This window comes from Toxoplasma gondii, chromosome VIIa (assembly GCF_000006565.2).
Source record: "Toxoplasma gondii ME49 chromosome VIIa, whole genome shotgun sequence".
Classification (NCBI taxonomy): domain Eukaryota; phylum Apicomplexa; class Conoidasida; order Eucoccidiorida; family Sarcocystidae; genus Toxoplasma; species Toxoplasma gondii.
Window position 1 is genome coordinate 1,030,253 of NC_031474.1, and position 26,265 is coordinate 1,056,517.

General features: G+C 51.7%; 4 protein-coding genes across 4 annotated transcripts; 2 read left to right on the top strand and 2 right to left on the bottom strand.

Moving 5' to 3' along the window:
* The first annotated feature begins 1,281 nt into the window (after positions 1–1,281).
* TGME49_206380 (hypothetical protein) lies at positions 1,282–12,576 on the top strand. The gene is made up of 6 exons (XM_018779355.1): positions 1,282–8,767; positions 9,836–9,972; positions 10,418–10,478; positions 10,928–11,316; positions 11,600–11,838; positions 12,278–12,576. Exons 1-6 carry the CDS (start codon positions 2,304–2,306, stop codon positions 12,374–12,376), a joined length of 7,389 nt encoding a protein of 2,462 aa, XP_018637253.1. The 5' UTR covers positions 1,282–2,303; the 3' UTR covers positions 12,377–12,576.
* On the bottom strand, positions 12,384–17,772 carry TGME49_206360 (peptidyl-tRNA hydrolase domain-containing protein). The gene is made up of 4 exons (XM_002367776.2): positions 15,236–17,772; positions 14,619–14,718; positions 14,211–14,326; positions 12,384–12,704 (listed from the first exon to the last, which is right to left on the bottom strand). Exons 1-4 carry the CDS (start codon positions 16,360–16,362, stop codon positions 12,656–12,658), a joined length of 1,392 nt encoding a protein of 463 aa, XP_002367817.2. The 5' UTR covers positions 16,363–17,772; the 3' UTR covers positions 12,384–12,655.
* Positions 17,773–17,963: 191 nt separating this feature from the next.
* Positions 17,964–22,880, top strand: TGME49_206350 (ER-retrevial receptor Ter1p, putative). The gene is made up of 6 exons (XM_018779354.1): positions 17,964–18,264; positions 19,236–19,941; positions 20,377–20,509; positions 20,660–20,793; positions 21,173–21,260; positions 21,733–22,880. Exons 2-6 carry the CDS (start codon positions 19,765–19,767, stop codon positions 21,849–21,851), a joined length of 651 nt encoding a protein of 216 aa, XP_018637254.1. The 5' UTR covers positions 17,964–18,264; positions 19,236–19,764; the 3' UTR covers positions 21,852–22,880.
* TGME49_206340 (hypothetical protein) lies at positions 22,819–26,088 on the bottom strand. The gene is made up of 2 exons (XM_002367774.2): positions 24,512–26,088; positions 22,819–23,935 (listed from the first exon to the last, which is right to left on the bottom strand). The coding sequence occupies exons 1-2, from the start codon at positions 24,909–24,911 to the stop codon at positions 23,772–23,774; spliced, it is 564 nt and encodes a 187-aa protein (XP_002367815.1). The 5' UTR covers positions 24,912–26,088; the 3' UTR covers positions 22,819–23,771.
* Between the last annotated feature and the right edge of the window lie 177 nt (positions 26,089–26,265).

Consider the following 26,265-nt stretch of genomic DNA (forward strand, 5'->3'; position numbering starts at 1 on the left):
TGTCCTGAGGCATGGTGAACTGGAACCACTCTGTGTTGTTTGTTGCCCATGACGCCGTTCCACGTCACACGGCACTTTGATGAGCGTGTGGGATTTGAGGAATATTTGGTCTCCGGCAGACGCTTGGCACAAGGCCTTCCCAGAATTCCAGATGTCACACCATTCATGCGCAGTTTGGCGAATATGAGGATACACTATGCTGCCATAAATGGTTTCAAAGGGCTGCAGCCATTCTTCAAGCTTGCTGGATGCGGTGAGCGCCATTGGCTCCTGTACGACCGTTGTGCCACATTCGCAAAGATGTCTTCGTACATTGCTGAGACTTCACTCACCACCAGATTATTGGTTCCAGTCGTAGGTGCACAAGTTTACGATGGAAAAAAACTTGCAAGATCCGAACAACAGCTTGGCGTCACAGCAGGATAGATGAGAAATAGCTTGGACATCGGTAGATGATGCACGGTTGGTGCGAACCCCCGCAAAAGCACCCTACTAACAGTAAAGAGACAGTGTCTTCATGACCCGGACCACTTGTGTCACCGAACCAACGCAGATGGGAAACTCGGCGATCCTTAGTTCCCAACCGTTACACATGTGCACTGAATGACTCATCAGCTACTCACAGCGGGATCGCCGTTGTAACCATGGAGTAGTTCCTACTGAGCAGTGGCGGTTCGCGTGTCAAGGGCTGAAGCAACCATCTGGATCACCTATCATTCTGGTAGCGATTTGGAGAACATGGGATGATCACATTCACGGGTTGATGCGGGGGAGCTGCGGCTAGCTCGTGTTGCAGCAGGCGAGGCCACTGTTTCTAAGCGTCTACATCATAACGACTGACTTGAATTTCTCTCTTCGTTTACCAAAACGATTTCATGAAAGTGTGAGTGACTTGTTTTGATTCTGTCATGTCTCACATGAAGGAATCAGTAGTCCACGCATCTATACGAAGGTACTGCTGCGCGACAGAGTCGGTTTTTAACGAACATGTCAATCGCGCCGAATTACATTACTTCACGATTTTGCAAAGGAACAACTGGTAGGGGAAGTGTATTCGCCCCTAGATTCGCTGAGGAAAGGTCTGTCTCCGTTTCTTGTTCCGTCACGCATGTGTCTTTTCTCACACTACAGCTGTTTGAAACGCGAAAGCTCCCTCTGGCCGTAGGCTGTATCGGTGGTCAAAAAGTCAGAGCATGCAACTCTCTAGGCAGCCCTCCAAGAAGATAAAAGAGAACCGGAAGGTTAGCAGAACCAAGAAATTGCAGTGCAGACAATTTTAAGTTTTCGACGCAAGTCGGGTTGGAGGCAACGAAGAAAAATGGATCGTGTGTCTGAAGAGAATTGGTGTCATACATCGCGACTTCGTGGACGAGTAACTCGAAACTTCAAGCTTCTGTGTCTGCAGCTGCTTGTCTAGATATGAGCTATTTGTAGCGTCGCGCCGCGAAGGCAGCCGAAACGAACACAGACTGTTTTAAAGTGCCAGAGCATCTTGATTTACGGCCTTTCTGACCCGCATTCGGTTTTGCTTCCAGGCTCAGCGACGCCATTGTGTGGGTAGCTGAGACGTTTCGAGAGTATTAGTGGGTTCCGTGTTTCCGAAGTCGCGCTACTCTTCTTCATAGCCAAATCTGCGTAGTAACGCTGATGTACGCGGTGGTTCTGTACGTCAAGCAGTTTATGAATGTTACTGCCCCCGAGACAGTCCAGAGAATTGAATGTTTTTCCTTACGGATTTACCTTCGTTAGGATACACTGTGCTACCAAGTTGTCGACATGGGCCTCATCCGTCGTGGTACCAACACGGTTTTCGTGGTGTGCGAGGGAAAACTTCTGGTCCCGAAATGGGTCTGGAACCACCGAACCGTACGGCAAAAATTATGAGTTTTCGTAAAGGCTGACGAGGGTCTCAAGCCTTGTCCATAGTGGCGACTCTGCTAGACGACAGAAGCCTCTTGACCCACCTCGGGGTGTCAGGCGCCTGCCGGAAGGGGTCCACAGTAATGTGGTTCCCTCAAGCGAGATTTCTCATTTTCTGAGGAGCATTGAAATCAGATTCCGATGCTGTGAACGCCTTTCTGCAGTGCAGAATCTCGCGCAGAAACCGATCGGCGTGACATGGACATTCTTTACTTTGTCGCCTACCGATTTACCTCGTTGCTCTCAGTTTTGTCCCCAGATTTTGAGGATATTAATGACGGCTCACGTTCACGCAGTTCGCGAAGCCCGTGGATGTTCCTGCGGGACAGGCGAGTGTTAGGCTGTTGAAGCCGTTTCCTCTCTCGCCTTTCGATGTACAAGAAATGGAGAAGTCACATAGTCATAGCAAACCGGTAGTCGTGGTTAAGGATCCTTCTGAGTCTTGCTGTGTGTTCCGTTTGCAAGCGACAGGCGAGCTTGCCTCCGCCGTCCCGAGGTCTTGTGAACCTGGCTGCCCTCCAGATGGGTTTCCTTCGGAGCAGCAAAAGTTGACTACTGAGATATTGTCTGATTTTGCGACCATGTGCACCAGACACGGCAACACTCCTGTGCACCCAACCGTTAGAACTGCCTTCGCACCGGGAGATTTTACCCCGCGTGTGGATAAATGTGACCCAGTCACGGAAGCTATGGATGCAGAATATCTTTTAGAGTCAGAGAAGCAGGACACAGGCGATTCCGGCCCCTGTGCATGGCGTGTGGGTTCCTCTTGGGTCGCTGGTCAGGCGGACTCCCAGAGGAATTTGCGGGAAGAAGATGTGATTAAATTTGAAGGAACCCAGTACAGTTTGTCAGGCTGCGAGGATATGTCATGGAATCCGAATGCGTTGCATCCACAGCATTCGGTCGGCTCCTTCGACATTCCTGCCCGGGAGATGTCCGCCTTTGACGCTGGACAACATGGTAAACGTTTGTCAAAGAAAAAGCCTGCTGGTACTCCTGAGGGAGTTCTTGACCAGAGCGCGCGTGACGGTTTCAGCCGGGTACGTTTCTCCGAAGTTCTAGAGACGTGTCCGCTCTGTCTGGAATCAGCATGCAGCCCTGTGTCTGACACTGTTTTTCCTCCTGTCATCACAGAAGCACGGGGGATCGCGCCGTCCGAACAGCAAACAGCTGCTGAAGATAGGAAATTGTTCCGTCAGGCGGAACAGCCTCAGCAAGCGGATGGAAGAGGTGCGCCGCTTCTTCGTGACCTTTTCCAGGCCACACCAGGGTTTTTCACTGATGATCTTGGCAAACCCCTGCTGTGGGCAAATCAGGCTATCTGTCAAGTGCCTACAGCGCGTGAAACCAGTGTATGTCATTTGCAGATGACAGGAGCGCTCGTACAGGGACTGGCGACTCTGCATTCGCGCCACCAGCTGCCGAGAAAGCCCGACGGTTCGTATGAGATTCTCCCTTCTCGCGGGATGGAAGAAGCTGAAGCGGAGACACGAATCGCCGAGACAGGCAAACACAGCGGGAATGAGAATCGACTCTGCGATGAAGTGGGCGCCATGGAATCAAGGCACCGAGGCGAAGGAGGCCCATGCTGTTGGCCGAGGTGCCCTGCTTGTGGGAGGGCGGCCGACGAACTGGGTTTCGTCAGAGACAAGCACTTCGCTCGCGTTTGTGGTCCCTGCCGTGCGGCACGCGTGCGTAACCTTCAAGAGAGATTGCGGAAGCAGAGAGAGGCCATTGAGGCTGTCCGAGGTCGGCTCCAGGCCGAGCTGGATCACGGTGTTTGGGCCGACGAGACAGTAGGAAACGACGGAAGGTTCGAAGGAGCGAATGCGCATCTTGGGGAATCTCAGGATCAAAGCGTGCCTTCGGAAGACGCTTTGTCCCTCTCTGAAACACGTGAGAGAGCGGAACGCAACGTCCCGACACAGGAAGAATGCACCCTGTCAAGAAGGGGAACGAAATCTTCCACTGAGAGTGAACACTCGTGCTTCGCAGAAAGTTCCGTTGGATCCTGTCCCGGAGAAGAGTTCGACGGGAAAGACGCTGTGTTGTCAAGCCGGAGAAGCAGCTTTCTGAGTGCGTACAGTCAGCTGAGTGTACGCAGCACTGTCAGTGACGGCTCGCCAATCGATGAGGCTGCAGCAGCTAGCTCCCTCCCTCGGCTGTCTTCACTCACCGACCGGGGGGCGGCGCCTCAGATTGGCAGCGGCGAGGAAGTACTGTCGACGGGACTTTCCAGGGACGGTTTGCATGGTCGAAGGCCCGGGACAACAGGAAATGGAGACAGTATACCTTCAGGACAGAACCCGAGCGAAGGGTTTGAGGCAGAGACGGAACGAGGCCAGCGTGAACAACTGAATGAAGTTAGAGATCTCAGGCAACGACAAGACGTGCGAGATACACGGTGGGGACTGGCCGCAGCAAGGAAAGCGACATACGGGCGCCAGAATGGCGACAAGAGGAAGGAAGAAGCTCGGTGTCACCGGACTGCGTCCGACCTGCGTTCGCTTCTCCGGTCTGTCAGACAGCAGGTGTCTGAAGTGCGCAGCAGACGGTCGCTTCTCGAAGCCCACCTCCATCGGCAGCGCCTGAATGTTTTGTCTCTGCTGATCAGTTGGATGCAAAAGAGAATTTGTGACGGAGAGGATACCCCCTTCTTCACAGATGTCCAGGGAAACGCAGTTACGAGGGAGCTCAATGGTTTCGGCGCAGGGTGGTTCTGCGAGGGAAATGGAACTAGACTGCCTCTCCAAGACTTTCTCAACTTTTCCTGCTCCACGGTGAAAGCAGAAAACGATAGAGATGGTAGGTGGAGTTACCGCGATGAGGTGTCTGTAATGTTCGACGACCTGGCCAATCTGGAACGCTTACAACCTTCTTCCGTAGTGCCATCTGGCCTCGAGTTTCCCCGCAGGCATTTTCTTGTTGACGGCTTTCGGGGTTCAGGTGCGGGCCCTTCTGCGTTCAGCGATGTCTCGGCGGAACTGCGCATCACGAAGGAAGCGCTGTATCAGGTGCGCTCTCTTCGCTGTCAAGAAGTCCTCGGCCTGTTTGCCTTTCAGCGGTCCGAGGGTATGGACACCTCAGCCTGTTGCACTTGCAGGCCAGCCACCGTGCCGGGTGGCGCTGCTTCAGCGGCTGCGAGAGTCGAAACAACCGACAAGGATGTACACACAGTGAGCGCTCCTATTTCGACCAACGATTTCTTGCCGAGGAGAGAGCAAGACGAAATCGATGAAGAACAACGAAAAGGGACGTGGACTCAGGTTTCGCCTCTGGACGGCGGCCTCTGGAAGCCAGAATCCTTTTTCTCGTCTCGCAAGGAGGCGCTGCTTGATCTTCAAGCCTCGCTTAATCTCTTGGCCTACATTGTTGCTGCGTTGGCGTCTTACCTCGATGTTCTCTTACCGTTTCCCGTCTACATCCTTCCCTCTTCATCTCCCCTTGAACAGCAACCAAAGAGAAAAACCCGCCAGCAGCGAAATTCCTTTCAGCCTTCTCACCCTTCTTCCCGGATCGGCGTCTCTTTTCGGCAGAGCGGCTCCTCTCGGAGACTCAGTTTCCAACGCGAACCAGGTGTCGGCTCCGAAGGCGTAGAGCGGAACCTAGTTGCCTTCACGGCGACAGTGGCACCTCCGTCAGCGGGCGGCACATTGGAGACAGCAGTTCCCGCCATCTTCCAAGCGAGTCGCCTTAGAGTTGAGAGAGGCGACGAACTGCATGCGCAGATATCGGGTCCTCCACGGCAAGACGATGCGTGTCAGCGGCCTCTGACAACGTTGGGTGAATGGCAAGGGCGAGTAAGGGAAGAAGATTTTACAGGCGTTGAAACACTAGAACAAGACCCGTCGAACGCGTCGTCGCAGCCACCTTCTGGAGGTCAGAGTGAAGCAAAAGAGAGCTCTGTCCATGTGGCGTCCCCTTCTCTTCTTCCTGGCGCGAGCGTCTCGTCGCTCGCGCCTTCTTCTTCGGCAGATGTCCTCTGTCTGAACAATGGGAGCGGAGGCATCACTCTGCCACACGCAGAAAAAAATTCTTCACTTCAAGATGCTGGCAGCCCGCGGGCTCTGCTTCGCAGGAGGGCAGCCACCGATTTGGCTGCGCGAAACGTCGCAAGGGAAGAAGGAATATCAGAGTGTTTCCCGTCACATTCAGGTTCCTGGAAGTACATGCATGGCGACGGAAATTCGCACGCACGACAGGAGGACAGCGCACGAAGAACAGATCGGCACGAAGAAAGGACTGCGGGTGAACACACATTCTCGGCTTCACCTGTTCTGTCTTCTCTTTTAAGGGTTTCGCCTTGGTCTTCCACTTCCTGTTCTTTCTCTGGGTCATGCGTTGTGTCTTCCTCCTTGCACCGAGAAGGCGAGCAAATCCCAGCTCGAAGCGCAACTGAATTAGCTTCAACTTCTTCAGTGACGGAGAGCTCGGGGGTTCAAGAGGAGCCTCATGGCCCTTCGCGTTTTCTCGCGTCTTCTTCCGAGAAAGTGTTTCAGCAAACAGGGTTTCAGGTGCGTGGGGAGCACAGCCCTGTGTCTTTGTTGGCAACCCGTTTCTCTATTCCCACTTGCAGTCGTCTTCTAAACGTGCAAACGACGCCATCGGATTTCCGGTCTTCAGCATCTCGCGCTTTTGAGAGTCTGATGACTGCAAGCGGCTCTCTTTCTGTCTCCACTTCCGCGCATGCGAGAGGGACGGATGGGAGCCAAGAGAACACTCTCTGGTCGGTCGTCGACAGTCTTTTCCCTCGGGCGGCGGAGCGGCTGTGGGCGGCAGCTGCTCGCGGCGGCTTTTCGCCTAGACTCCAGACACAGCGTCCCCGCCTCAGAGGCGAGCGACAAAGCTCCAGAACTCGGAGCTTGGCCCAAATCGTGGCGGATCGACTCCCCGCTATCCTTCACTCAGTCGGACCCGCAGCTGCTCGTTTTTCACCGCGACGCCTCGCCTACGGCATGCCAGGAGAAGCCGTTGGGGCTGATTCGACGTCTGAAGACAGAAGGACTGAAGAGTCGAGAGCGGAGGTGAGAACATTCGACGCGCATGAGGCGCAAGGCCCTTCAGAGGAATGGGAACGTCGAAAAAACAGCGCCAGGAGCGAGCGCGGAGATTCGCGGGTCTTAGCATTCCATGGCGAGGACGCACAACTAGTCTCTCCTGGGTCTAGGGACGAAGGCAAGGGAGTAGTTGGGGCGCTACAAGCGGAGAAGGAGCGAGACAGAGGGAACCCTCACTCGAGTTGGAGCTGCTCTGCGAAATTGAAACGCAACGCCTGTTCTTTCTCGTCCCCTGGAGGCGAAGTTTCAGGAGAGTGCGAGGAGTCTTCGAGCGGCGTCCGGCGAAGCGAAGAGAGTGTCCGATCTGGGGCGCTTTCACATCGTGATGCACGGAGGGACACAGAGGGGGAACGGCAGGCGCTGGTCGAGCGCAAATGCAACAAAACGCTTTTCGGGACCAGAAATGTTGGCTTGGTTTACTCCGGGTCCCCTACAACCCCGGAAGTGGCTTCCAGTAGAGACCGCCTTGACCGGTCTAGAGAAAAAGCCTCGCTTCCTCTGTTCTCCTGGAGTGCCGCGACGATGGCTGCAGCTGCCGCAGCCGCACGACACCAACAAAGTGCACACGCGGCGCGCAGAAAGGCGGCGTTTCGTGGCGACAACCGGGGACTTGATAGAGGGTTCGACGGTGAGGCGAGGAGCGGCTTTCAGCCACTGAGAGGAGAGGAGAGAGGAAAAGAAGGGAAGCCACCAAGGCAGCAGAGGGCGCGACCAGGAGACCGAGAAACCCACATGCGGAACTGGCGACGGAATCTCAGTAAAGAAGACCTCGCGCCAGTGGTCGGATTTAAAGCTGGTGGGTTCCACGCACTGGTGATACCTACCTCCACTTCTCGCTCTTCATCTCTTTTCTCTGGAGAGCGGTCCGAGACTGTGAACACGCAAGGCTGCAGGGAGTCTTCTGCGGGCGTGGAGCAGCTGCCTGGCAACGAGAACGACTCTTCGAAGGACGGAGACAAGGGGTTTGGAGGCAATGGAGACAGGCGACCCCAGGATACAAGGCTGAACTTCGAAGACACGAAAGGCGCGGCGAATATGTTTATCTGTGAGTGGCACCATGTCCACCTGAAGACGCGCGGCTCTTTTTCTGACAGGAACGCGGGAACACTGTACCCCAGGGAGACAGCGACGAGGGCGATAACGCCCACGGCGCCCGACGAGGCAGGAGAAAAGGAGACTCCAGTGGAGAGTTACCTCGTCTCGGCAAAACAGGCTCCCGTGCCTTCTTTGACAGTGGCTTCCGGTTCTCGCGACTGCCGGCTTAGCGGCAAAGAGAGGGAGAACAATCTCGAGCATGGCTTGGATTTGAGGCTCTCTCAGAGACCTGTTGCGAAGCCGGAGAACAGCAGTGCAGAGATAATCGAAAGGGACACGCGGGCGTCTCTGCTGGAGAGGAGAGCGTTTCGAAGGGGGCGAGAACTGGAGGAAGAACGGGAAATTTTCGTGTCTTTGTCAGGGGCCAGCAGTGCAGCAACAACTGTCGAGTTCGCTGAGTTACGAAGGTGCGGTGGCTCCACTTTGGGCAAAGAGGAAGGCCTGAAGAGAAGGGAAACGCGCGACAGTGGCGGCAAAGGATGGATCGGCACAGAGAGCGGAGAAGACAGCAGAGCGAGAGAAAGTGCATCCGGAGAGAACGATAGTCTTGAAAAGGAGTTCGCGAATTCTTGGCGAATGGAGCACTGTGAAGACGATGAAGGCGAGGAGACCGACGAAGACGAGGCATCGACAGAAGCCGCCGCTGTTGACTTCCGCGTAGCCCGTGCAGTCATTGTTCACAGAGGCACCGGGTACGTGAATTTTAGGTGAAGTAAGGGAAATTCAGCGTTAGCACTGAAAGAGCAGACGGTCCAGAGCACTGAAGAAAGCGGCTTACAAATGAAGTCGTGCCGGTCGGTTTGTTACCAGACGTATGTGGGTTGGCCACCCCTTCCTGTCACGAGCTCCTAGAGAGCCTCGCTTCGGGCGTCCAAAGAGAACAAATGAGAGTGGCTTCTTGCTTGCCTGAATTGTCAGGAAAGTCCTTTTGTCTGTGAGGAGAATACCCTTAGTTGTTTCAGTCCACCCGAGGTGCATGCAGAAAAAAAGTGGCTTTTGAGGGCAGTTAAGAAGCTGAAGGAAAGCACCCATACTGAGTGCCGAACGCGAGTGCGTCTGGTGCTCGAATCAAGTTTTCACTGCGCCTATAACATGTGCAAGAAAGGGTACAGAGGTAGCTTTGTTTTTCATCCCATATCCACCCTTGAGCGATGTGGACTCGATGCTCATTATTTTAGCTGCCACGTCACCGCAGGGGAATTTGTGTGGGTACCATGCGTGCTTATGGACATGGAATACAGAAGAGCCCGACAGGTTTTCGATGCAGTGCATACCGGAGAATATTGAAAAAGTACATTTTTAGCTGTCTTAAGCATTTCAGTGGCGTGGTACTCCCAGCACGATAGTTCTGATTGTACCAGAATCTTAGTTGTAGTTTCATTTCTTTTCATGGACAGGGAAGCTCGTCCAAGGTATACCTCACCCTTCATACGAGCGTCTGTCCTGTTGATCTGACAGCTGTATTCACTAAAGGAGGTGGAAACCAAGCTGGAAACCCTGTTGAGGTCACCCACAGGTCCTAATCGTTCTGTAATCATTGACGCCGAAAATGTGACGCACATAGCCAATAATGGCCCGTGTCGTTGGCACAGTGCTGTTCTTAATCGGGAAGAAGGATTTTTTTCAAGAATTGCTTCCCTTCGTGTGTATACGGGTGGAATGACTCACTCAGTTTGTTTTTAAATTTTTGGAATAAGCGAGGTTTGCTTTGCGTATGACATTTGGTCGTGCCTCCCGCCTGTGTTTTCCGGTACCTACAGAGAAGCTTTCCGGCTGAGTGTAGTCGATGGCGACGTGAAGCCGGAGAGGCTGCAGACGACCCTTCAATTGCTCAACTGGGACCTTCTCGCGCTTCATTTGGGCAAGGAAGGTGTGTTGCCTCCTGCTGCCATCTGGAGTAAGCATCTGTTTCATCGATGGACGTCTCCCCTTTTCGTGTTGACATTACTTTTTCACAGCGGTTCCACACCTAGGCTGGGCGGGTACATGTCACCGCCTTCAGGAGCAGCAAACGAGGGCACAGGTTTTCATTCGTCTAGGCAGGAACACGAATTGGAACAAGCCAGAGGACACGATACTCGGTGCGTATGGCCGATGGTTCTGCGAATCGACTGAGGCAGAATTGCGAAGTCCGGCGGTGCACTGGAATGAGGTTTCTATGGCCAATTTAACGCGGCCGGGCTTGTGCCTACTTGACTCCTCACTGGTTTATCAGAATTGTAGTTTATTGGGACTGAATTCAGCGTAATAATGCACGACAGTCATTTGAATTCACGCGTCCCCGACGCGTGCTGCCTTTTTCTGAATGGAAGCAGGAAGTCCGGACGCTTTCTTTTGCACAGGTGATACGCTAGCTCTCCTCGCTGCGTTGATGAATTCCGAGGCGTTTTCAGCATGTGGCCCGTAGGTCAACTCCCACAGTCTCCACGGAGATATCATGATGGGGGAAGTTGAGTGGCACTCGCGTTCTCTTCCCTCAATCACCATACGTGTTCTATGGTAGATTACCTACTATCTTATACCTTACTACCGGATTGGTTCTATGCGTTCATAAAGGCTATCTTTCGCCGAAGTTTGCGCTCCATTTTCGGCACGGTGGGTCGATGCACACCTGGCGATTTTTTCGGGTCTGTTTCAACGCCAAGAGTAAAGTAGCAATCTGGGCTGGTACTGAGTATCCAGTGTTTACCGTTGCGCGTCTGATCTGATTCGCAACCTTAACTTTCGTATCTCAGTGTCAGTGTTGATCCAGTACGATGCGCTCGCTTCCGGCCGTTACATCTCTTCCGTGTCACCGATATTCCCACCCTTTGTCCATCGTTTGTGACCCACTGTTTGCGTCGCTCTGTCAGGTTCCTGTCTTCGTTCGGAAGTGCAGACCTTCGAGTCCAGGGATGGCCGGAGAGCAGCCAAAGAGCTCCGTGGTCCTATCGTTTTTTGAGCGGAGCGGCGACATCGCTGGCTCCCGGGGGAGGCGTAGGGGCAGCTAGCTGGAGCCGTCTCTCCGCCACGATGCAGTCCTTCCCTCCTCTCTTACTTCTCAGCGCAGCGGTCTGGGGACGGGCTGCGCCACCTGGTCCTCTCCCGAGACAGAACGAGGGAAACCCGTTAGCGCTATCTTGTGAACATCCTGGAGCGCAGAGAACTTCAGTCGTCCTTCTGGAGACCGGAAGGGCCGGAGGGAAAAGCCAAGCTGCAGAAGAGCAGTACGAACGCGCCGCGCCCGGTGAAATGATTGCAGGTGCGTCCTTGACTGAAAGAGAAGTAGACGGGCGTTCAAAAGCCCAGGTAAGCATCTGTTGTGCAGTCCAGTTCGAGTGGCGTCTTGGCGTCTTCTTCGGCTCTCACTTTCCAACGTTTCCCGCACTTTTGCCTTTCTTAGAAGGCAAACAAGGCAAAGATGCACAGTTATTATGTGATGGTGCACGTAGGCGCGCTGGTGTTTTCCCACCACTGGTGCGGGAGTGCGGCTCTTTCTTGACATTGTGCCCCTTGTGCATTTCATGCCCCTGTAGCTTTCTCAGGACTTCTGGCAGTCTCTTCGTTGCTAGATGAACACGAAGAAGACGGCTGGATGCTCATTGATGACGGCCCTACAGAACGGGAATGCACCCGTGGCGCCTCGGCTGGCAGAACTGTTCCGACTGCCGTTTCCGTACCTCCGCCGACAGCAGAGAGAGGTGGAGAAACGCTGAAGATAGCCATGGGGAAAGACAAAGTGTCTTCTGGAGAGTGTCTACAATCAGTGGGGAGCCCAGTTCTGGTAGGACGAGAGCGCCACAAAAACGAGCTTTTCAAAGGCGAGGAAATCACGTCTCACGAGGCAGAGGCGTTTTCATTCGAGGCACCTGAGAGCAGCACCCAGCATGGAGGACCACCCGGGGAGACGCCAGAAAACAGCCACCCTACTAAGTCTCAGATTTTGACAAACGCCAGCCACGTGGCAGTGTGCTGCACAGAGCAGATGGATATGGCAAAGCCGGTCGAAAAAAACCTTTCACAAGATGAAGAAATACTTCTGGGGGAGTCGAAGACGACATATGCATGCAACCGGCGACAGGAACGAGCGCGTAGTCCCGCATTCTTTCATAGGAAAGATCCGGAGGTTGCTGATTTAGTCTGGCCACCTTCGTTGTGTGACAGAGGCCGCCGCGGCCGCCTCGAGCCAGTTGTCGAATATGAGTTTCCTCCTGCAACTGCAGACGATGAAGAAGAAAGGGAGGGAGCGGATGCAAATGAAGATGAAGAGGCCGCGAAGACAGAATACCCGGTTTCGCGGAGAGAGTTCCTGCCTGTCGTAGATGTGACGGAGGCCTGCAGCAGGACTACAACGGCTCGCGGGTGCCCTGAGAAGCGGCAGCAACCACAACAGCGTTCTGTCGCAGGTTCAATGGCAGGTGAACGCTTCTTCCCCCGAGAGCCTTCACCGTTGCGAAGGGGAGCTCCTGGAATGCACTCTGCCATACATAATAGTGACTATGCTTCACGCGCTCAGTCCGTCCCCCGAACCCGAAAAGAGGGTGGCGCTACGCCTTTCGCGTTTCCTTCTGCGAGTAAAGACGGAGGTCTTGTCGCCGCCGCTACGTCTCCTTGTTCCATGGATGTAACGTGCCCTCTTGTTTCATTTCCCTGGAGCCAATGCAAGAAACGAGCAGGAGAGGTGCAGAATACACCAGTTGGTCACAAAGAAGACTGATTCACAGTCAGGCGAAACGCGCATGTAGACGCCACACCCAGTCTTGTTCCTTGGCAGCAGCGGAAGGAGGGGACATTTCTCGAATTTGTTCAGTCAGCTACTCATGTGCCCGTACCGTTGTTTGACAGCAGCTAAGGAAACATGACGCTAGCGGAACGCAACCGCTTTGCCTAGATCTGGCCTCTCCAATCGTGATCAGCGAGGTTTCCGTAACAGCAGCTTCCCCGCGGAGTTTCATCGTTATCCCATCCGTTCAGAGAGGGGCCGCTCGACACCGAAAAAAAAACGATTTTTGCAAGGCGATTAGTTTAAAGAGCGACCAGCCATATATTTATTTGTCGTCACATCTGAGAAGCATGAAAATGAAGTCGTGAGGTTCCAGCATGGACGGTCACTGGTACCCGCGTCGCGTGCCCTCGCAAAATTCTTAAGTTCCTGCTCCTGGTACTTTGCCGTGGTTTCACTCCGAAACGCCGTTTGCCCCAAAAGTTTCACAATGAATCATGGCCATTTTTTGAAGGACTCGGATGTGCCTTCACCACTCTTTACCAAGTTGCTCGATTAATTCTTGACAACGACGTATGTGAGAGACATTAAGTCAAATAATCAGTTCGTTCGCACAGGATTGAGATTGGTTATCATGACTAGTTTCCAATTCTCGCGCAGACCGTGGACTGAACGGAACATTTTGACACAGAATCAGGCGATGCGCTTTGTGTCTTTGGAAACGATTTGCTGAACTTCCAGTAGTCTGCCGGAACTAGTTTTCCATGCAGGCAAAGTGTTCGTTCAAGAGACTCGTGGGGTGACTGCAGATGAGGGCAGGACATTTTGAATCGACTTTCTTAGCGGAAGTGGATATTCTTGCCGAGGAGTTTTTCTGATGGGGTGCGATAGCGGAGTAGTTACAATGTGTACATGTGTGAACTGGCCACTTGGAGAGGAAAAGCACCTCCTGGTGAGTGGAATACTGCAGCGACATGTTGAAATCATCGGTATTCGACACCGGACATTTACAAATTCGTATGGGTCCCGTTAGTGAGCTAGTGATTGTGTCGTGAAGGGTCAGGTGCCAGCGCTCGTGGCACGACCTGGATTAAAGCGAATAACGTTCGACAGAATCGTGTGTGCGTATGCATGTATCTGTCGGACAATGACCCTGTAAAGCGTCTGTGCTCTCCGGGACCCAAGCGAACACTGGAGAGTTTTGCTAAATCTTGGGGTGGTTAACCCAAGCAGCTTTTGATAACAGTGACATAGGGCAATGGCTCGTTTGTGGACAGGAGAACATACGCCCGCGAGTCCCCGTGACTTAACCCTGGGAAGCAATGTCGTCTTCCCTAGACGTGACACAATCAGGAATATTCACGTCGCTTTTCTACAGCTTCCTGACACTTCTATTTCGCCTTTTCAGTGCTTCATGCAACGTTTCCGCCTACTCATCGAATGAGGAAATCCTCCGTCGTTGTTCTTTTCTGTCGGAATGGCGCTGCTTCTCGGCCCGCACGCGGGCCTTTTGTGCCTCCGTCGGTTGGCGGTTGCGCCGCCTCTGTTTCTGCGAATGCATGACATACACAGACAAAAAATGCCGCTGGCACGTAGTCGATGTTTCCGAATTTCGGTACAACTTGCAATGATGGTTTCTGCCCTCAGGAAATGACCGTTCCACGTCCTACAGCATTTGTATCATGCGCAAAGCATCTTGACTAGGCAGCAAACACGCAACACCTCTTGTCCGACTTCAACGGATACATCGTTCATCCGTTTCTCCCAGTGCTGCAAAGAGGTGGGTGTTACCCTCGCTTGAAGTCATGATATTCATGTGAGACGGAATATTCAAGATTTACCTCTTCGGCGTCACGGCTTTGTTGATGCTGTTGACGGATACTTTCCTGGAGCTTCTTAAGGAGAAGCTCGCGAGCCATAATCCTGTTTTTTCTCTGGGACCTACAGGACATGGTATCAAAGGGAACGTGTGGCAGCAGAAAATAGACGTATGCATCTGCGTGACACATCATAGCAGTGAGGCATCATCCGACAACACACGGCAAGTAGAAAACGAAAGACACCTGCGCGTGAAGGACATTGACCGATATTGAATGGGATAGCAGTACGTGGTATCGTGGGTAGTTTATAGTGTGCGAGTTTTGGCCACTACATCCGTGTGTCAAAGCGCCCTCATCACTGAGCAATATCGCCTTCATTCACATGTATATAACAGATGCTCGGCGGTGAGTGCTTAAATGTGAAAGTATATGCGTAAACGTACGTATATGTAACAGGTCACCCCTGAAAACAGGAGCCTGTCAATCACCATAGTCTCCTCAACAATTATATGTTTGTAGCAGGTTCACCGAGAACGAGGAACAGGGGTGTAACGGGACCACGGTACAGACTCTCAGCCCGTAATACGATTCAGTCTTTACATTACGGAGCCTTTCTGCGCTTGCATTTCCACGTTTACCTGCTGTGCTGGCATCGAATGACGAGACCCCGAGTCAGGTGAACAATTACCACGCAGCTGTTTGTCTTGTTGACTTTTTGGCCTCCTTTCCCGCCGCCTTTCACACATTGCTCGACAACTTCTTCGACATTGGTGCCAAATTCAGAAAGCCTTCGGGCCCAGACACGGCGGTCTAATAGGCCTTCTCCTCTGCAACTGCTGAACGACTTCTCACTTGCCTCAGCGGAGTGGAGCATTCTGCCGGAGCCCCGGAGATGACCCTCTTCCTGTAACTTCTGCAAAGGGTCCACTTTTGGCTCCTCATCTGCTGCAGCAAAAAGCCCGTCAGCATCTAAGGTAGCTAAGAGACGTCCGCTTGCTGCGGAATGCCGGACGTCTCGAAAATCCTTCGACTTGCCGTGGTGCTGAGATGTCACAGGTGGCCTCGGTTGAGACCCCTCTAGCAAGGTAGGAACGAACCCCGTGTGTCCGCTTGTGCTCCGAAAGAGTGACACGTAACAACTCGGAGGCGACTGCAACCAACTCCATCCGCCACAAGAATGCTGTGGCCGCGAGAGTGAGCTCAACCTTAAGCATCCTACGTTGTGTAAATACGGACCAGTGGAGAAACAGTCAGGCACGCTACAGGAAGAAAAGAAGGCGAGATTTCCTTCAGCACGAGGAACAACTCGTAGATGAGGTGCTGAAAGAGACTTCGTAGTGGTGCTTGATACTCGACACCCCTTTCTCGTGAAAAATACTGCTTCGAATCCGTCGCACGGCGCGCCACTGGAGTCCTCTACTGGATATCGATGACTCCGTGATATGGTGGAAGGTAATTGCTGGCGCTGATGCACACGGGGCCACACATCCAGAGGTGGAGGTGCACATGGATCCTTAGGCAAAAGCTGTTCAGTACTGCAATGCGGGGCGAAGAGTAGAGAAAGTCTGGTCGGCGACTGACTGTGAACAGATGCGTGTCTTCCAAGATCAGGAGTCTTCGAGCAGTGTGACTGCAAGCGAGCGAGAAGACACAAAGCACCAACAAGTATCAAATAAAGGAAATCAATCCATGTGGGTATCCCTCTCCTTCGAGAAAGCGACGCGCTATATACGCATCCCAGAAACACGAAGTTCTGCGCCTTCATTCCGGGCCAGCCTCGGTCCGCCGGTAGCAACAGAAATAAACATGACGAAATTAACGGTCCCTTACGACCTCAGTTTTAAACTGCGAGCGGAGTCTTAAAAGGTCAAGACGATTTCGGAAAACATGAGGGAGGCTTCACTGAAGAGATTCGTGCTTGAAAAAAGTAGTACGGCCTAAAGCAAGAACTCCATGGACAACATGGCCCCCGTAGGCTCGTGACTAGGAACGTTCACGTGAGACGTCGCTGAAGCTGGCAGTCCAGGCCGACCCTGGTGGTGTATGCACGCTAGTATTTGCAAAGCGAGGAGACACATTGGAGTTTCGACAGATATTGAAAGAGGTTGAAATAAGAGAACGATTCGGAACTATCCTGCTCCGGTTTCTGTACAGCCGCAACATAGCTCCGCAGATGAAGCATGTATACTCCAAATCCGGCAGCTAGTATAGAGTTTCCATGGCGCATTGCAGTGACAGAAAACTGTGAAGAGTCTAATGTCGAGCCTCACAGCGCAGGTTTTGCTTCTGGTGGCCATGGCTTCTTTATGGAAAAACTGGTTCGGCGAAAAGCGCCTAGTATCACGTGGTCTTTGGCTCAGTATCCCAACACCCCATGGCTGACATCGCTCAAGATACAGGTGAGTCTCGCAATCAATACTACCAAGATGAACGAGATATTTTTGGAGAGGACAGAGTGCTCAGCCATGCGTTTCATCACCTGACTGAATACCAGTGAGAAATAGCTCAGCATCACTTGCCGAGTTGACAACAAATCCAGACCCCTACGTAGCCACAAAGCAAGTTACACGCAAAATGCACCAAACATGTAGTACAGGCAAATGCCCCACGAAGGGGAATGAAACAGAGGAACCATACATCGGAATACACATGCACCGTGGCGTCTTATGTTCTATCCATGCATCGATCCGAAAGCGACTGGAGCCGAAGCGCAGTGTTGGGCAAAGGAGAAGAAAGTGACGGAGTACCTGATAACGGAAGAACAAAAGCTAAGAGTCTTTTAACACAGCTTAGTACTTCTGCGTCCTACTGGTGCATGACTTTGACACATCGCTCCGTCGTAACTAGCAAGGAGACACCGTTGAGCGGGCACAAGTCACGTTTCACAAGACCCGTGTTCACGGTAGTAAAAAAGAGCTGGAAGGCGAAAACCCTTCGCGGCCAAGAAAAGAAGACTGGTTTATGAGTTACATATAAAAACTCAATGCATAGACGCGGTGGCAACGAAAGCGCATTCGACAACCATTTTAAACATCTGGCGATCTACAACTGTGAAACAAAGGAGCGGAGGGCGATTCATCCCGTCTTCACTTTACGCGAAATACACTAAGTCATTCTTGGTATCGTCGCACCTTCCATGTTGATCTCGTGATGTCAAAGTTACGCGATTTCCTACAACTGTTACCATTTGGGTCACCGGTAGTATCGAGATTTGGGGGGGCATGCGTTTGAATGGAAAACGGGGCAACCGGCTGCTGGCCTCCTGGATGCGAAAGGGCTTCTGCGTGGCTCGCTACTTTGCGCTGCGCTAGGTGAGCTTGCACAATCGGCTGCATTGCAGCTGTGTGAGCCAAAGGCGAAACAGGAAGGAATTCTATTTGGACGGATGGCTCGATTGCACGATACAAAGTTTCGCAGCCACCCAACACCGTCACTTCCCCATTTCTTGTCATGTATCCGTACTGGTGTGTCTTCCCCCCTAAGACCTGAGAAGAGGACGAGCTTGCTCTCCATGGGACAGCGTGGCCCTTACTTGGTCACCGTTCTTTGCTCGGGAAACAGAACCCGGCAGGGGGGAAATTTGAAAGAATATCTTTTTCTGAGCCATTGCAAGATTTGCTGAACAAGAAGCTACAAGAGGCCTGATGGTTTGTCTGAGAAAGAATAGGTAAGTGGTCGTCTCGTACGGTGGGAACCTGCAGATATACACGCAAGGTACGGTTTCAGCTGTATTTTGGGAGGAAAGGGAGGTGGGCTATCTCTTTTTGCTCTGGGACACGTTTATGACAACTTTGACTTGGGCCGAAAAGCCGTCGCCTCACCCATACCCAAACACCTGTTGCAAAAACAAAGTTCACGACGGTGCTGGCAAAAGAGGATATATAGAGAATTATCTAAAAGCAGTGCCTCGTCAGGTAGCGTGCCACGAAGACAGTCCTGTATCCTCGTTTTTGCATGCCTTGTTTTTGGTCTTTTTCCTGCCTTTCGTCGCTGGTGTTTCGTGATGTCTCATCGCTGGTCACACAGTCAGCGTCGTTTGTTTCCGTTCTAGGGCAAAAAGCGCAAACAAGAAGCCACTCATGGTAGCCGACCCCTTCTGCACTGTATTGGAAATCGGCTGTAACAAAGAATCCGTAATTCGCAGATAATTCGGATGGTTTTTGATTGCGTTTTTCACCCGACCCCATGTGTTGATTAGTACATATCAAGCGCGAAGCGTGTGTCCTGAAGCAGCAGGTCTGTAAACGGGGTGCGTGGTTCTGCTGAGCTTTTTAGGTCGAGTGTAATCAGAACTTTTAGGGGTGCCTTCCTGAGTATTTTCCATGATTAAAGCTTTGGAGTGAAGTGCGGATAAATTCGGCATGTGTTTATCCGGATTGGTTTCTCTGAGAAGTTCCAGGAGGTCCTCTGGTCGTCGGCTGTGAACAGCAGGTTTTGCCGTGTGCCTTTTGCACCTTCTGAATGTTGGGTATAGTGCAGCTGTGTGCTCACGTTCGTGGTGATTTTCCTGGGGCGTATGAGTATCTCTGGTATCTGGCCTCATCGCCCGTGCAGTCGTCTCATTTCCTCATCGCACGTATTTCGCGGGTGCAGGTATACATTCTTGGCGTTTTTCTTCCTGTTCCGTAAACTTTTCAGGTCGTCGTCGTCACTCAACTGAAACGGCGACCTCTCGAAGCTCGGGGGATTTCTTTCACGAAACGTATCCTGTTTGTCACCCCACAACAGGTTTTCAGTCTTTACTTTGCTTTCGAAGGAGTCTGAGGGGTTGTTCACTGCGCACCTACCGACTCTTCTCGTGCCTGAGAGACAGCCGGACGGTGTCTACGCGCATGGGCTCTGGGTGCCGTTCACGTCCGAGCGAGTTATAGATGCTTGAAAAAGCGATTCTTCTCTGAAGGAACGCTGGCGCTCGTCTACCGCGGAGTGGCAACTCCTCCAAGGTCTTTGTCGAAGTCATTCGGTGGAACAAGACTCATGGACACAGGCAGCTTTGAAAGAGTCGCCGGATCCCTGTATACTTCCTTGTGCTTGAGTTCGGAGCTGACGCTGAAGTAGCAGGGGCTTCCACACGGACACTGTCAAGAAGGGGAGGTGCCCGGGGCTTACGGCAGTACTCCTTGTCTCGAACAGATCTGGTTTCCCGTGTACTTCAACATTCAACAAGATGGAAGTCTGGCTGTTTATTTTGGGATATCTCATCCACTTTGTGGCGAGCTGCGTGCTTGTGTGCAAGATTCACCAACAACGCACCGTCTACGGATTGTCAATAGACACCCAGATTTGCTTCCTGGCTGCGACATTGTCGCGATGTGTCTGGTACTTGGACACCCGTCTAGTGGAGGTAAGGTTGCACCTGTGCTGTGTGTCCGCTTCAAGAGGACTTTTTGAGCTTTGGATTCTGGCCTTTCACTTCATCAGCTGTCTTCACGGTGGTGGTCTGTGGCACTCGTGAACCAGCTAACTTTTCTTGGACACTCCTGGTCCAGGTTAAGGAAAGTTTTTGTAAACGTAGTATAATGCGTTTCTTAAAACTATTTGCAGTCAGATGTTGGAAGCTATTTTGAACCGAAATGGGGGAGTCAGTCAAAAGACTCGACCTGCCAGAGATGCAGCTGAGGGATTTTGACAGGAGTCCTTGCATCGTGATCCTGTGGCCGGATCCTCTTCATCTGCGGCATAGCGTTTCTCAGGGTGTCTGGAAGCTATTTCAGAAACGGCATCTCAGTGTTCCCTGCATGTGTTGTCGGACTCGTCCTCTGAAATGTCATGTGTGCAGACCTGGCTGGCCTATTTGGAGCTCTTGTGTAGCACGCTTATTTCAGGCGTGCTCACTTACTATTTATGGTGTTACCGTCACACGAACACCAAGAATGTCTGGGCCCCATGCCAAGCAGCCGTCATCATTCCTGGTGAGCTAACGCATAGAATTAGCACGAAGCAGATGCATCCGATGCCTCACGAGGAAGGCCGGTCGCGAAACAGTTGTAATGAGGCACTGGCATTCTACCACACGATTATGCTTCCAGCTGGTTTTACACATCATATGTGTCTGTTCGCAGCTACCATGCTGACGGCGTTCTTCATCCATCCGGGTCGGCATTGGTGGACGGTCCAGATTCTTGTTGCCTTCTCGATATATACCGAAGCTGTAGGCCTGCTTCCGCAGCTGTGGTATATGCGACGAATGCTGGAGGTAGGTTACCTGGAGGAAAGGCAACCGTCCTCTGTGGTTCTTCCAATATACGCATCGCTCTGCTTAGGGGCACACCCGAGAGAAACCTAATCGAGGTTGCTCTGTAGAATACACAAAGGAGGGGGAAATTGATGCAGTCGAAGCAAAAGCCAGAGGAGAAGCGAAACGACAGGGAGAAGGACTCCATCTTTGGTTTGGGGGACAACTATTACGCTAAACACCGCTTCAGAAAATGGATTGTGTCTTGCGAGTCCCGAGAGCAGAAAGGGCATGGTATCAAAAATGAGCGTAATCCGTGGACTGACGAACGATACGCACTGGATTAAGAGTCTCTCAAGTGAAATTCGATGATGTCCTCATGGTTCTCGTTGCCCCGCAGATCGAGCCTTTGACATCTCACTACGTTGGTCTGCTTGTGCTGTCTCGTGTCGTGAGACTTTTCTTTTGGGTCACCCTTTATTTCCAGGGTAAGCGCCGCAGCTACAGCGTTTCCATATACGTGTCGCGGTTTCATTCATACTCGGATCAGAAAATATATACGTGGTAAAAATGTTAGGGCATAGCAAAGGTATTTACCAGGTCTTCGAAGGGAGCATAGATGTCGAAAACTGCACAAGCGTTTTTGGTTCGTGTTTGGTTTAGATCACTTTGTTCGACTGTCGTTACAAACCATTAGTTTCCCGATACACCAGCGAGCATAGAGTTAGGTAGACCGTTTCTGTGTGAATAGTAGCAGTCAAGAATATACTGTGTGTGTTGAACAAAAAAATGTAAACTTCAAATGAGTTAGAGAGATTTTCAACCCGTTGCCCAGATATGAGTCACAGGTAATGATCTCGTTTCAGAGGCGGTGCACGGAAACTGGACGAGTTCGCGTGAATCCAGACGGCTAGGGAACCCAACAGAAGTCTCTTAATGAGTGTCACTTTCTCTGTGCAGGCGAGCACTTTCTGGGTCTGTTTCTCGCGGATCTTCTTCATAGCGTTCTGGCTGCCGACTACTTCGTTATGTGGTGCCGGAAGCTACGGCACGGTGGAGCACTCATCTACAAGATATAGCAAGATCTTCGGTGGTCACGATTCTGGACGGATGGTAAAAATTCCACCGGTGCCAGCAACAGAGAGAAAATGAGCGATTTTGAGTCGCATTGTTCCAATACGTAACCTGAAAGTCGTTTCTTTCCACAAACAGACTGGACCAGCCTTATGAATATTCTAGGTGTATGCGCGGTATGTCTATGTTCGTGTTGTCAGACTTTGTGTCACTTGTAGGCAGGCTTGTGGAGGAACCAAGTTTTCGTTCCGAAGCCGTTTATTTGCCTTCAATTCTGGTTTTCATACATGGGATTGCTCCGGATATAAAGAACCTTCTGAAGAAGGGAATCCGTGAAGTGTGGAGCAGCGTCGGAGTGTGACTAGAATGAAAAGATATCAACGCGTATTCGTCACGCGCTGTGACTCCCTAATCAGGCTGTGTTCGACGGGTACAGTGATGCCCCTGTTGAAAGACAGCGTGGGATCGTTCGGGGTTTAGATCACTAGCCTATTTTGGTCTAAAGCAATCGTCAACAGTTTACGCCCGTTAAGCTCAAAACCTGTGAAGTGCATGCACCGGTTACCAAAGCTGCAGCAGACTGTACAGGTGCATGGGGATAAAGATTACCAGAAACCCGAAAGTCAGCTGCTGATACCATCTGATTCTTGGAGGAAACTCAGCAGCGGGATGGTTTGTGAGAGATCGAAGGGCAGCTCCCACCTGTGATTGCATAGTGTAAGGGAGAGCTATTTCACGGACTGGAGATGTCACAAATTTCGAATCCCAACAGGAATTCAGGTACTAAATGTGCTGATGTAGATGGGCGAAGTGCAGCTGAGTCTGATGGAATACCGCACTTCTCAGTGAAAATGTTTATCTTCCGGAATGCTGCCGGAAGGCCGCCACCGAAGAGGCTATTTTGCAGGTGAACGACTGATGACCAGTTCAAAACCGGGAGGTATACGAAGGATATTTTGTTTTCGTGTTCTCTGGTGATTCATTTTTTGTTTCGCGCGGGTGAGAGCCTGGCGTTACGTCTGTGGCCTCGGGTCGTGCCAAATTCCCAGACAAATGGAACGCTTTCTGCGTTGATTCGCGGCGTCGTTGCCGGAGGCTGTTACGCTGACTGGAGCGTGCGCAGACACATCCAATGTGCTCACGCGTACCAAACCATCGGCAAGGGCAGATTTACACAGCGCTTAACATATCCTCGACGACACATACCCCCACAAATCAGGCACTGACAGCGTAGTCACACCAAGACTGGTCGCTAGAACAGCACAATATCGACTCTGGCTTTTAGCAAGAAATCGTCCTGGCGCAAGACCTGGTGGATGCGGACTCTCCTACGTGAAATAGCGCTTGTTTGGACACTTCTCACGCCACGCAAGTTTCCTCGATTGAAAGAATGGGGGAAGTCACGCCTCTCGAAAAGCGAGATTCGGTGAACATAAGAATATTATTGCCCCCTCTATCTGCTCTTCGAACCACTTCACATCATTCCGGGTTTACCGTCGTAAGCTAACTAATGTATGCCGTCTCAGCCAAAGTTAGGCAACCGCCAATCTCAGTGTATGGGTCTGTAACTGAGCCAACAGTTTTTCCTGCAATTCGGGCAAGGGCTTACGCAAACAAGCGAGTTGGTCTGCACTAGCAGGTTGTCACTCGACAGAGAAGCCCCTTATGGCTTCCCTAGTTCTCTAGGCACCCAGAGGGGCCACACCATCTCCACCAAATGCGATTTCGCGGTCACCTCAAACTTCTCCCTTAAGTTACTGAATGTGTATGGGTCACATTTAATTGCCATTATTGCCGCATTCACACCAAAGTTTCCCCTTGGTCTGCACTGTAAGAAAAAAGTTCTGCATTTGAATAGAGGCTGGGCCACAACTACCGAAAAAACGTCTGCGGCCCTTAAACTGAACAGCCGTAATTTCGCATTCTCAGTACTTCGCTCTCGTGCCGAGGCCACTAAAACCAGGCATAATTAACGACCAAAAACTTCTTTTCGATGGCATGAAGTCCGTTACTTCTTCGTCATCGTCGGCGTCTCCCCAATCGTCCACTGTATCTTCATCCCAGAAAGACATAGGGATGTCGACGGCATCTGCAGACGCGTACATCATTCCACAGAAGTTTTCTAACAATATATGTCCAGTATGAGCACCGAATCTGAAGATTTCCCTCCCCCACGACCCTCCCCCAAAGATCCGAGAACCATGCAAAAACTGAGTTTTGCTTATTCAAATCGTATCATTGTCCTACAGACATGCGCCACAGAAAAACGGAGTGTTAGGGAACTACTAAGGCTTTGACCCTGTGACAACCACCGTGCCGGCTACTGTGGGAAGCAAGAAGCCGGTTGTGAGGAAACATACATACGCTATCCAACGCAAAACTCAACACCGACCCAATTCCACCCATGCTCTAATCCTTACAGCACGAATTACTCTAAAGCTCCACCACTCTCCTTTTACATCTACGGAACCGCGGGAGTGTGTACATAGTTGCCGTTGCTGACAGCTAGTCTCTTGCATCAGCGCTACATGGCTGCTCCTCCTTTTCGTCGCATGAGATGCAATGGCTCGAAGAGGCAACTACCGGACAAAATGTAGCACCCTGTTGCCATTCAGCGTTTGAAACGATGAGACATGGTGATGAGATTATGGCAAACCGCACTTACTTTCATGTCGTGAGAACGCAAGTGTGTCCTTAGAGACTCTATCAACGCTGCCGACCGACACATCGGTATCAGCTTCCGGCACAACAACCCGAATTTCGCCAGGAGCTCTCGCTCCGGCCGCTTTCCAAGAATCCGCTGCTGCCTCTTCCGGCGTGCTGAAACTCTGCATCCTGATGACGGCTTCAATCTGAGAACTAGGAATTGCGAGACCTTGGCTGTTTTGTGCAACCACCCGGCCGACACCCATTAGCGACCCGTCTAACAATCCAGAAATAACAGCTAATACCACAGGCAGGCACACCATACAGCCGCCTCCAACGAGCCCTCTCCTATGGCTGACCAACATCGCCGACCGGTCCGTAAGACGGGAACCAGATGTGTGTGCAACGCGAGGATCCATGGTCCGGAGAGCAGAACGAGAGGAAATTACCAAACAGGTGAACTGTGAAGGGTGAATAGTCCAGTCTTCACTGAGTCAGGCTTCCTTTGTCTTTGAAAATCAAAGGGGAAAAGCGGTGGCTCCCAAAAATATTATTGAAAAAGGGCACAACGTGGAACAGAAGACCCCTGTTTGGCGACACGCCTTCCGACGGACCCACAGGAACTGTTCAGAAGTAGGAAACACTCGGTCACGTGGTGGGAGATTGAAATCCTACAAAGGGGACCACCTTCAATTACAAAATGTCTTAGTTTGTCTCTAGGAACAGCTATGAAGTGACGATGTGGTGACGAACGAGTTAATGAAGAATGAAAAAATGAGGCCAAACACTGGTGTGGCACACCAGACGGAGCGTTTGTTGTCGGTTCCTGACTACGCATTCGCAGCGGGGAGGAATGTATTTGACATCCATGAACAAGCATATCATAACAACTCTACGAAAAAGTGCAGTTGAGAACCGAGTCACAGAACCTGTTTTAAGGAGTGCACAAACAATCACAAGGAAAGCCTCGACCGCAATTACCGCGCTCACCAAGTCACTGCAGCAAATGCTGATTTTTGGATAAACAGTATGATCTATTGTCAACGAGTTTCCGGCGCCCCATCACTTTAAAACACAGGGCTCTAAGAGAGAGGGCAACAATACGGATGTAGTTACTTTCTGGTTTCTGGTGTGCTTACAAATAAACTGCAAGGATCAGGGCTAATTCACACCACACCATCGCAATGCGACGCTCCCCATCCCCCTGTCGTAACACCACGAGAGCTTCTATACTCCCAACAGAAACAGCAACACAGGGTGAAAATCATCAAACTTGCTCGTGTTTACGTGATTAGCAGGAAATCACGCTGTGCCTCAGCAATTCTCTATTGCTACCTAGCAAGCACCTCGGGATGGGGCAGAGTGGAACAGCCACCGGCTAGCCCGTCCCTTGCTCTCCCTAGGCAGGTACCAAGCCACGAAGGAGCAGCGTGGCGAGCAGCGCATACAAGGGTTCCTTATCAGGTACACACGAAAAATACAGAGCTATCGGGCTGCCGAAGCACAAAAATGCAAGGAAATGGAGCCAGCCTTGCTGCGTGTGGAGACACACATTTGGGATGGAAGCATTCGTAATGGTGGGCACTTCAACTGGATCCCTTACACGCTTCTGAAAGTACACCTATTTTAGGGTTGCATCTGGTACTATGGGCGGGGAGGTGGGGGGGGGGGGGTCACGAGCAGACGAAAGGACCCGTCCATGGCGGGGAGAAGCTGTAGTAGAGAGAAGCTGAATCCCTCCAAGTAGAGTATCCGCGCTTGTGTTTTCATATT